Here is a 12,811-nt window from a genome sequence, read left to right as displayed (position 1 = left end):
AATGTCAATATGACCATCCACGAGGAAATAGCAATGGAATTTTCAACATGGCTACATTGCAACTATATTGGATGTCAGATGGGCATCATTTTCATTTCTAACCATCAAGACAATATAAAAGTTCTGGAGAAAAGCCCATGTCAATTAAACCATTTAGGAGTAGTGGCAATGACAACTTTTAAAATGACTATCATGAAGCCTATATTGGATGTCCAATGGGCACCATTTTCATGCAGGACCAACCAGATCTTGGGATGAATGTATTTGTAAACTCCTCTCTCAGTAGATTAAGTGTGTACTTGTATCATTTTTATTTTCGACACAGCTTTAATAATTTTTCAGCCACATCGCTGCAATGTCTGCATTGAGGCAGTTTATAGTGATGTTTAGCACTTGGGTATCATGTCTGCAGCATGATGTCATACCCAGTCACATTATCTTAACACCAGGCTGACCAGTCCTAACAATAACCTCTTAATGCTGAGTGCCAAGCAAGGCAACTGCTAGTACCATTTGTATAAATCTTTGGTATGACTCTGCCAGGGTTTGACCTGGTAGTTCAAGTTGGTAGTGATAATCTTGTGCTGAAGGACACCAGACAAAGACAAAAGGAAATCATGCACAATGTTCGAGTCTATTATCATGAGCTAAAAATATAATAAACCTTAAATGAAGTAAACAGTAATGGTCATCTCATTACAACAAGATATTTTAACGACCTACAGATACTTTATACACTTTAATGGAGATAAATAATAGATCTTTTTGGTAAGCATAAATATGGTTGTGTCTTATAAATACTTCCAAACCTCATGAGAATTAATAACTGCTATCTCCAGGTACAGTAACGTTTTTTTTTTGTTAAGCACAATTTAAAAGGTATGTAGAGATTCAGTAAAACCAGTCTTAAGAAACCTCTGCTATGAGACCACCTGGCACTTACAACCACAACTGTCACTCATGGATTGATTTTATTATATAAACACGCCACCAGGAACCACCTGCAGAATATGACCAGTGACTATGATTTTCTGACCAAATAAATGCATTTTGGAATTGCTATCAATGACTGTTTCCCTGAAGCAAATGAACACTGATGATGTTTATTTAATCCATAGTAAACATGACCACTTAGGTGTGTGACTGCAGTCAAAGTGTGGATTCTTCTAAAACAACACTGCTATTCATGACTGCATCAAAATACAGAAAAAAATACTACTGACTTTATTTAATTCTTTGAAGCCTCAATCATTTATGAGTCTGTGCTAAAAATAGTGAAGTCTGACTACTGGTTTTTAAAATCTATCTAGTTGGTCCAGGTAGCCTTTGTATGCTGCAGACCATACACCTTACTAAAGTACACATCACTTTGTAGTGTCAAAGTCCTGTAAATCCCAATTATGATTTGATATGTAATTTAATTTGTATTATTTGCTGGCTTTTCTTAATGATTATGTCATATACACTTGTATTTAGTACCTGACCCTGTCCAAAATCAAGATCCCTGTATATCTGAACAGGGACTTTTATTTTGTAAACAACATAACACATAGCTAAGATTTCTCTAAGAGTGTGGATTAAACATTCAACTCATTATTAATGTAAACATGTTTACCAAAATTTGAGTTAAAAGATAATCTTTTAGAATGGAAAATTCCATTAAGTGACTGATTTCCAGAAAATGGTAACTGTGTCCTAGGTCAAGAGAGGTGTGCATAATCTTTTTTTATCTAAAAATTACTAATTCTTGTCTTAACATCTTGAGATAGAATCAGTCTTATTTTGGTTTTCAGTTTTTCATTTGGGTGCATTTATTTATTCAAATTAGTATTCACTGGAATTACAAGGTGCCTGGATACAAACATTAATTTGGAATTATTGTGAATTAAGACAAGGGCAATTTTGGGGATTATATTATTGTTATACATCAAAATTCTGTTAGGACATCACCACAAAACAGAAACAGGCCACTGACTCATTAGTACATATGAGACTACAGGCAAATCAAAGCATTCATTATTAGAATTATTTGGAATACCGCTGGAATTCAATTGGAAGCTCTTACCTTTGGACTTGTTATAAAACTTTTAGGACTATTTGGTATTAAATTCACAATATTGTAAGTTCTTTTTACATTTCATTTTTCTGTTACTTAGTTTAAGACCATAGAGTAGTAACAGATTAACTATTCCATCTTTGAAAGGAGCTGTCACAGATGTACATAGTCCATTCAAAGGTTTGCATTTTTTATTTAGTCAGCCTGGTGTCAGGATAATGTGACTGGGTGGGACGTGCTACATGTCTACGGCATGATGTCCCAGTGCTAGACATCACTATAAACTGCCACACTGCAAACATCATAGTGATATGACTAAAAAAGTGTCAAAGCTACATTAAAAATCCAAATCGCACCCCCCACCACCACCACCACATCAAACCATTTCCTGGTTCAAAAATAACAAATATATCATCTTTTTACATTACTGAGTTTTTAATAGGAAGCCTGCTACTAGAAAGAATGACAATCAGAATAAAATAGATCTTCAACGTCTTATGTAAAGATCTGACAGCGGCCACTGTAGGGTCATGTTCTGGTGACCTAAGTTATTACCATAATTGCTATTTTTATTCGCCAGTCAGATGAAGTCTTATATGTTCAAGTTTGGGAAACTGGGCAATGTGCCTGAAAAGAATGTGTGCTGAATGATTTGATTCACTCTCAGATTTCTGAAAGCTGCATTTCCATCGGCTAATTCAAAGGTCACCAGAACATGACCCCTAAGCAGTTGATGTCAGATTGTCATTTAGGACAGTGGAGATCTGATTAGAAAAATAATAATAATGAGGAAACTATTCTTGTCAGATAATATATATATATATATATATATATATATATATATATATATATATATATATATATATATATATATATATTTAAAGCAGTTAATGTCTTCATTTAAAAGTAGCATTAATTATTAAAATGTTCTTTTCTTAAAAACAGAGTTATTTCAAGGTAAATTAAATTAATAGTTCTTATTCTTGGGCGCCAAATGTGAATTGGGTATTGTTGGCAAGCGCAATGGAAAATCACTCAAAAATGTTATTTAAATCTTGATAAATAAGTTGTTTTTTTAAAATAATCTCTTTCCATTTAATCCATTTTCCCACAGGGACAGAATATTCTTGTTATCTGTTACAATGTTGTTTATTTGAGTCTTCCCAACATAAAATTTTGAAGCAAGTGAACTCTCCCCACTATAGTCAAGTCGAATAACTTTTATTTTTTCTTCTGAATTATTATTTTTCCGCTTAGGAAATTACACGTTCAAGTTTTGTAACAATTTATTCCATTTTTCCTAACTGTACAGTACTGCAATTTAATTATGCAGATGAAACGTTTGTAGAGAAAACATAAATGCCTTGTATATAAAGGACGTGCGACATGTACTTACACACGGTTTTTCAGTCTTTGTCTGGAACCATGTTTTGTTCAAGGTTAATTGCTGTGTGTGTGTGTTAATCCACAAAATCTATATTTTGCACATGCTGACCATTTTAAGATCTTGATAATTATATCTGGTGATAATCATCAATTACATCAACAACAAAAAAAAAAACCCCACCAACCAGCTATGTTAAGCCAAATCTCTATCAAAACATTGCTGACTCCATTTCTTCTAAACAACGGTGTTAATAATACTAACCTTAGTGATGCATGTACTTTAGCCAACACTTCTTTGAGTAAAGAAATCCTTACATCCAGAAATAGACATTGGGAAAGATAATCAAATTACTTACCTTATCTTATGAATACAAATTTGGTTCTGAACATATATTAATAAAACGTGGCTGCTTGTGAGGGTTCATTTTAACATTTTTTTCACTAATATGTTGTCCACTGGTCATGTTAGAGGGGTGGCCTTTCTTGAGGGGTACTTTTGAACACCAACTCATCGGTGCTGAGGGATTCTTGCCATAAAAAGAGGGTGGCCACTGGTCAAGGGGGGCCGTTCATTAGGGGGACCACTATATATATATATATATATATATATATATATATATATATATATATATATATATATATGGATGGACATAAAAACTAGAACAGAGCAAATTGATAACAACTTTTTAAGTTAAACATGCCTACATACACAAAATAAACAATAAACACAAAATCCAGGAGAAATTCTGTGCTCCTCCATTTTAGAATCACTAGGTGGAAATCGCACTAGTGTTAGTCTTGTAATCTTAACATGTGTTATGCAAAATGACTGCATAACTGTAACTTATCCAGGATGTGAAAGAAAATCTTGACGAAAGGTTGATCGCAAGTTTAGTTTGGTGCAATGCTACCACAAATTAACACTTTTCACATACTTTCACTGGTATGTGAAGCCTGGATTTTATGGACTAGCAAATAAATAAATCTTTCAAGTTGTAGATTACCTATATAGATTACCTTACCTGGGGTCTACTTCCTCTGGTGGAACACCACGTTCAGCAGCGATGTCCTCAACAGTCATGCTACCCTCAGAGATGATACCTACTCCCTTAGCAATGGCCTTAGCTGTGATAGGATGGTCACCAGTTACCATGATAACCTGCTCATGCATAAAATATATTTTAGTCCGGTTCTGATATTGTCATTATTATAAAGACGGTTACGATTTTGTGTAGAGTAATCCAACATGTATCCTTGAAATGATCAACATGAATCAAATCCTCCAGCATGTGCATGAAAAGTCAAGCCTGTTCTGTTAAGACTCAATGTACCAGTGGCAGTTAAGGCTGTTTTGCTAAAACACAATGCTCCAGTGGTACTTAATATGTTTTGAAATATGATGTACCAGTGGTAGTTAAGGATGTTTTGTTGAAAAATGATTTTGCAGTGGAAGTTTAAGAAGTTCTCCATGATCCAGACAATTTATTACCTGGACACTTAACCAAAACTAAAAGTCCCAGTTTATAATTAATATCATCAGGCATGCATAAAGTCTTACACAGGATGGTCTGCATCTTAATATAGAGTAAAAGACGACGTTACTTCATGCCCATACCTTGATACCAGCACTCCTGCATTTGCCAACAGCGTCAGGTACAGCTGCTCTTGGCGGGTCAATCATGGACATCAGACCCACAAATCTAAGTCCAGTCATGGGGAAGTTTTCGTTATCTGGGTCGAACTCATAGCCTGGTGGAAACTGATCCGTGGGAAGGAAGTAATCACAGAATCCTGAAATGTGTGTTTGTTTTAATTACCTCAAGTATCTTCACCTTCTGTTCAGGTGTGCAAATCAGTACTTAAAATTTGTAGTTGTCGGCTAGCATGAGGATACTAATTTTCCTATCAGACTTATTTTTTTTGTAATTTTAATCGTCCAATGGCTAGTGAATATTCAGTTGACCAGTCAGCTAGTGAATAAGGATTTAGTAAAGATTCAGTGGTATGAAATCTCTCAATGTATTTGTCCTTTTGGCTTCAAAGAAATTTATGTTAGATTCTAGACCTTAAAGTAAATATTCAGATCCCAAAATATTCTGATTTGCTACATAAAAGTTAGATATTTATAGTAATGCGTGTTCAAACTGAACTCCAGAATTAAAAGAAACATGTTTTAATGTTTTTTTAAATTATTATTATCCATCCATGCCATTTTTACTAGTCCTTTATCTAGGCACTAGTAGGGCATGGTTGATATGGAAACTTTGGAGCAAGGTCTCAATGTCCTTGACCTTTGTTCAATGTATGTGGTCTTCTTATACTTGCCATCACAGTGACCTGTGATCTTTATACCTCAGGATCTAAATGATTCTTTATTAATCTAATGCAAGCAATATAAAAAGTTTAGTCAAAGATCTTACTCAAGGACAAACATTGCTTGCAAAATGTAGCTATCTGGTGGGTAAAATTAATTTTAATTATGTAATACTTACATGCCAATATATTTAGCTTACTTCTTCCGCAATGGAAACACCTCTTCTGTGCTAGATGCACCATCCTCCTGTTCTAGAAATTCTTAAAATGTGTATGAAACGTTCACAATAGTGCATCCTCAATCTTTTCTAGAACCTTAACTAATGACAAATATCAGAACTGGGTGGAAGGAGGTGAGCTCATCGTGAAAGGCAAATATTACATAATTATAATTAGTTTTACCCCACCCCCCAAAACTACATTTTAATATCAATATTATATTACCTGTTTCTGTCATTTTGCTGACTTTGTCAGTAAAAAGGAGGCTGATGGACTGTGCAGGAGTGAAAAGTCAAAAAATGTACCCTGTAGTCCCACCACTTGACTGGACAAAGAGAGGGAAATCTGAGTCAAAATTGAGGAGACTTATAAAAGGAGAAGACTGTAGAATTCATGTATGCTTAGTGATCTTATGTGTTCCGAGGAAAGAGAAGAAAAATACATTTCTTTCCTCTTTTATTACGAATAACTGAATTGTCAGGACATGACAACAAAATGGACAAACATTCATTCATGTACACTCTGTACATGAAATACATTTGGTGAGTGTCCCATGGGGCCTTTGTTGTTATATCCATACTTACCCATGCTTGTGAATCAGATTTCTGTGAAGTATAACATTAATATGGGTTGTGTCAGCCATGCATTTATAATTATTATGAATAAAGTGAAGTTTTTCCAATTACAAATAAATGGAAAAACCTCATTTTATTAATATTTTTCTTTTCTAATCAAGTTGTAAAGAGGAACATCACCTATGAACTATATTAATGCCAAATTAAAGGCTATAGATTTATTAGATATTAATAACACACACTGCATTAAATAATAGTAAATGAAACTAATACATGAACCCCTTTACAACATGTAAACAATAAAAGTGGAAGCAGATGAATGGATAATTTTGACAACCCATCAGAAATGTATACATATTCCAAATAACTTCTGATGAGTAGGAAGGTAGGTAATTCGTCATGCATAAAGCAATTAAAAATTATCACTGGACTACTGAAACAAACTTTTGATAAATAAGCACCGACAGTGTTGACTACTGAAGAACTATTAATATCACACCCTAATTCAATGTAACCATAAATGTGGTATATATCCTTTAAGCAGACCCATGTTATGATGACATCCTGAAAAGAATGAGAATGCACTTTTATAGAATGGGAGGATGGTGCATCTAACACTTCTTCTATTTGGTGATTTTGACCTCACAACATATAGGGTTCAAGTTAAAGTCATCAACAATGTTTTGTTAACTGTAAATGTTGGACAAGTGTAGTTAATGTGCACAAATGAAATTGGCAACAGATGGACATCACAACACAATATTTAATTAACACAATATTTAATGAACACTCCAATCCTCTGAAGAATGCAACTTAACTCACCCAGTACTCTCTCTCCTAGACCTCCCAACTCGAGGTAGGCGGTATTGAAGGCAATTCTGAAAGGTTCATCTACTTGATATTCTTTCCCATTCCTGAGGTAGCTGGAGCACCTGTCCAAAATTCTTTCAGGAGCACCTTTCATCACCAAAAGGTAGCGGGGATCATTAGGATCCTCTGTTTCATGGATGGATACTTGATACTTATTGGAGGAGTTGAAGGGGATCTCGGCAATCTTCTTGTTCCTTTGACGGAAGTTAGTGACGTTTCCAATGGACAACTCTACACACTTCAGAAGAGCAGACTCGGATGCATCTCCATTGCAATCTCTGAAAGGTTCAGATGATGGCATTGGAACTTTCAGAGTTTCATATATTCCTTTCAACACTTAAAATCTTGTCCCTCAAGGTCTGAGAATTCTTTATCCAACCCCCCAAAATTGAGAAAATTCCATCAATCCCTGCAAAAGCCTCATTTATACCTAGAAATACTGAATGTGGATGTGAAATATCTTAATTCAATATTGTATACCAAACAAACAGTTAATTATAAGCTCACAAATATACTGAGTTTTATATGTTCTTATAAGACAGTATTAGCAATAAAGGCTATGAATCTCTAAAACTAGTGAAATCTGCTTTGGTTTATTTTAATTGCCAGAAATATAGAAAATCTGTACTAAATGAATAGAATGTATTCCAGAATCAAGTTTTTCAGGACAAGCATATCTAGAATGGCCTTCATGAATTAGTAAATTGACTCACGCACAAGAACTTAAAGAATGCTGCTTCTCACCTCCATATTCTAAATACTCAGCTGAGTCAATGGAGCATGAAAATTGGCCATCATGACCTCCTTTGGCCCGTGATGAGCATTAACTTGAAGAAGAAGAAAACTCATTTCATGACTGTACATGCAATAGTGTCTGAGAACACAAGTTAAATGCAAAAATTTCAATAGTGACACCTTCACCAACAATGACAATGACATCAGAAAAGTGATCAAATGTCTTGTCATCTCTCTATATACAAGATTAAAAAAGTAACTTACCTCTTAAGAACAGGTACTTCTTCCTGACCAGTCTTGAATTCAGCTCGGTTACACAGCATAGAGATGCGAGCCAGGGCAATCCAAGTGGGATCACTGGGGCCATATGTAGCATCTGAACAATTAAAAAATGTTCCTTGCTGCTTATAACAATAAGTGTTCTGATGTTAAAGATGATAAAATCACCATACTTACATTGAGTGTTACATTTGGCAAATTTGATTTTAGTCACAGACATTGCTCATTTACACATGTAAATTGATACTACCACAAAGTCTGTATTATACTGTTTGACTTAACAGATGTTATTTTATCACAATTTTTATACAAAATCTATGCCAGAATATGACATATAATAGGAAGTAAAATACCACTGTCTAGCAATATTTCTGAGGCCATTACAATTCCACATGCAAATAATATTCATCCTATACAGGTAAAGCAAGAATATGTTCTTAATCAGTAATTATGACTATGCTTCCATAATCACTTTACTCTAGAAAGGTGATAAAATCAATCAATGCTGGGTTCATATGTAACAGAACCATTATATCCATTTTAAACAACCCTTTCCCAACAGTCAGCAAACTTGCCATGCACAGCAATATAACCCAAGAATCAGGAACCACAATTTATGTTTTATTATCACTGAAGTTTTGTAACAAGTCTTTTGGTGGGGAATCATGTACAAATGTTAAAGGTCCACAACTAGCACAATGGGATCTCTATTACCTGTTTTAGTCCAAAATTGGGGATTTCATTCCAAGCTGATGTAAATGTAAGACCAGTCTGCCAAGATGGAATTTTTACTTGGAGAATGGTGTGGCTACCATTTGCATAATATCCCAAAATAATAACCTGAGCTCCAGATAAGTATTTAATAAAATATGGCATTTAACCCAAGTCTGCAAAAAATTATTTTCAATGTTATTTTTGTTAAGTCTGCAAAATACAAAATTTACCTGATAGGCCAGAGTCTTAATTATTAAGATGTTGATAATGCCTTCTGACAAAACATCAAATTAGGAAATGGTTGGTGACTGGAAGCTCAACAGTGAATGAATATTCATCGATCCAGCTTAAAATGGAAACAAGAAGCAGAGTTGTCTTATTCTTCAAGTTGTCCATCAGAGCCAATATGGGAATTGACCATAACACCAGTCACAAGAAATGTCGATATAAAAAAACATCAGTTTGTGCAATGTTACAGCAGACAAACTTAGGATAAGGGATGAGACCTTTTTGCTTTGTTTTGTTTTGTTTTAGCTCCATCACATAAAGGGAAATTCTTAAAAGTCTTGTCTTAAAAGACATAAAAGTCTTGTTTACACTGTACTTCTTCAACATTTCTTAGTGTCCATAAACATAATGAACTCAAAATTATTTCTACTTAATGTAGTCCGGGGGCCCTGAGTGGCCAAGTGGTCTAAAGCACTCTCTGTTACGGACCACTGCCATCTCACCTCTGTCTGCGTGGGTTCGAGTCTAGGATTCGGCCAATGTGGGTATGTGAGAAAGCTTGCCAGTAGCTTCTGGTGGGTCGGTGGTTCTTTCCAGGGTTCTTCCTTCACCATTAATACTGGCCACCATGCATAGCCTATTGTGTGCTGAAAAATGGCATTAAACCCCACAACAACAACAAAAACTTAATATAGTCCAACATGGGACTTTCAGTTTTGAAAGTGCATCTGATGTATAAAAAAACAGGTCAGAAACTCAATAGGAAACTGAACTCTTTTTGAAAATGGATCCATTTTTCAGCAACAACATGACTCTGGGCAATCAAATAGTCTAATTTATTTTCTGGACAACCAGTCATTTACATGAATTTCCATTTATGCTGTTTTCTCCATCTAAATTATACAAAGTGTAAATGTCTTTTGCACATCTCTTTTAGCTTTTAAAGGAGTACTACTGCATACATTTTCAAACGTTTTAGTTTGCTTTTGTATTTTCTGTTAGATTCAAAATGTCGATTTTTTAAAATTAACATTGTGTTCGATTTAAAAAGGATGAAAATCACATTTAAAGACAGTCAAGCTTCTATGTACATTGGGCTTTCCTCATCTAAAAATAGAGATTGTCAACACATAATATGGTCATGTGACATGTCAAACTGGTAATCTAAGGCACAAAGAGTGCTGGTGGATGTTTATGCTTTCAATATAATTTATGTGATAATAAGAGTATCTACTGTTGTCACCCATGGGATGAGCGAGTTTAAAAGCATAGTAATCAATTATCCTGGAACTAAAGCAGTTTTTATATGCAGTTTTATAGCAGTGGATAAGCATGTAAATTTCTCATGTAACTATATCAAAGGGATTAATTTCAAAGTGTAACCAACTAAAAGTTTATGTTGTCACATCTCTCTCTCTCTTTCTCAGTCATAAAATAAAATTATCAAAAGATGAACCCTGATATATGTTTATGTCAACTAAAGCTGGCAACATGATGTGATTTCTACTCTTCACATGATAATTTAAAAAGGTAGTGAAATGTTTAAATTATGATACTGGACAGCAACACTGTCTTACATGCAAACATTCATACAGACCATCATTTTCCTCTTTCTAAGAACACAAATTTAAGTCCATTTTGTAATCAGAAATTAAACCCATCTATTGGATCTACTGTAGGTAAAGTATTGATCAGATCAAGGCAAAAATATACATAGAATCCTTTACCATCACAGCTATAGTTCTCTCAATGTAAGCTTAGTTCAAAATGAGTCTAAACTGGCAAAAGGGTTCTGGATTTTAATATGAGAGTTACTGCCAGCCATGCTCTCTTGAATACTTCTGATAAACAGTGATTTGAAAGGTCGTTTTTGTGATGTGATACCTGAAAAAAACCCAGATGAATAAAGATATAAACTAAAACAAATTCATACAATATTATGCCCTGATCAGTAATCCGCAGTACATACAATGCACAACGAGGTAATGTTGAACAAAGCAACTAATTTGGAGTTAGAGTAACAAGATTCTGAATTAAACAATATTAATTCAGTTAGAAACAGTCTAGAAACATGTTGATAGCATGCACTGCAGTCATGAAGTCAATTCAAGTTTAAAAAGATGAGTAAATTTTCACTATCCATGTTAATTTCCATTAACAATAGCTTTATCCATTATATCAAATCCATGTCCCCATCAGTAATTTAATGTACAACTATCAATGTGATTTAAATCTCCTGCAAATGTAGATTCGATATCATTTTATAATCGAGCATGTTGTTAATTGTTTTGAGATGACCTTTCTCTTGTGTCAACTTACTTAAAGTCATTTTCCATAGGTTGAAAGTGCATAGCTCCGTGGTATCTGTTGTACTTTCTGCTATTTATTCTTTCCCCATTTCCTTCATGAAACTAATCACATCTGCACAGAAGGTTTTTCCACAAAACACGTCTTCCTCTGGGATGTGTATCTTCATCATGATGATGTTTACATGGAATCACCGGCTTCTATGGCAACAGCTGCAGTTGTTTGAATATGTAGACTATATTCTTGTTCACTATTTATAAACTCAAAAACATTGCTGATGCTTTTCAAAAGCTGAAAGTCTGACTTCAATTATCTATGTATACCCATATGTTTGACTACTTGCTTGAGTCAGAAAATTTTGTTTTTACAAGGATTACAATTCCCTAAGGTTTCTTGGAATTTAATATTTTTTCAATATTATGCAGTAGTGCTCCTTTAACAGATCATATCATCAGAACAGATCTGAAAATGTACAAATACTAGATATCTTGTTTCACGTAAGACTTTTCCCAACAATACTGGATAAAACATTAAACAAAATTCTTGATTAACACAGCCTATCAGAAACTACGACCAATTTGATTGTCCATATAGTAACATGATAAATGATGTAAATGTATTGAGGTGGGAAATATAAAGTACAAAGATCATGTATTTTAAATTACTGTGAGGAATTGGTCGTGTCATTCCAATAATAACTGGAATGGTGATGGTGTTTGGAAACTAATTTCAATACAGCCACAACCCATAAAATTTTACTTTGAAAAAATACCACACACTTTCATGCTGAGAAAAGGAAATTAAATTAAAAACACCCAATTCTCCCCTCTCCATTAATTCCATACCATATTGTTGACATGTGATTCATCTTAGATTTTTGTTATTACATATAGGGTAATAAACAATTTCTAAATTATTTCCCTTAGACAATACCCTGGTGTCCTTTAAGACTTTCCTTGGTCAGTGACAACAACAATAAACAACATGGACAGCTGTACTGTATGACTTTCTAGTCAAAAAATAAAATACCCCTGTGACCTACCATGTCAGCAAGCTGTACTATATGGCTTTCCAATCAATAAGTACAAAACGCCTATGACCTACCGGTATCATGTCGGTAAGCTGTATG

The 12,811-nt window shown here is 34.2% G+C and overlaps 1 protein-coding gene across 4 annotated transcripts in view; it reads right to left on the bottom strand.

The window, feature by feature from the left end:
- LOC149794559 (sodium/potassium-transporting ATPase subunit alpha-like) overlaps positions 1–12,811 on the bottom strand; it is a 107,878-nt gene that overhangs the window by 33,014 nt on the left and 62,053 nt on the right. For all 4 annotated transcript variants that reach the window (XM_089968832.1, XM_089968830.1, XM_089968831.1 and 1 more), the window contains 4 exons: positions 8,419–8,530; positions 7,372–7,697; positions 5,058–5,233; positions 4,465–4,601 (listed from right to left, as the gene is read on the bottom strand). In XM_089968832.1, the coding sequence (XP_089824958.1) occupies positions 4,465–4,601; positions 5,058–5,233; positions 7,372–7,697; positions 8,419–8,530 (751 nt within the window). The remainder of the gene's footprint in view (positions 1–4,464; positions 4,602–5,057; positions 5,234–7,371; positions 7,698–8,418; positions 8,531–12,811) is intronic.

Source organism: Sinohyriopsis cumingii, chromosome 8, assembly GCF_028554795.1.
Source record: "Sinohyriopsis cumingii isolate HCF-2022 chromosome 8, ASM2855479v2, whole genome shotgun sequence".
In the NCBI taxonomy this organism is placed as follows: domain Eukaryota; kingdom Metazoa; phylum Mollusca; class Bivalvia; order Unionida; family Unionidae; genus Sinohyriopsis; species Sinohyriopsis cumingii.
The sequence above is the reverse complement of the archived record's forward strand: the minus strand, read 5'-3'. Positions and strand labels throughout refer to the sequence as shown.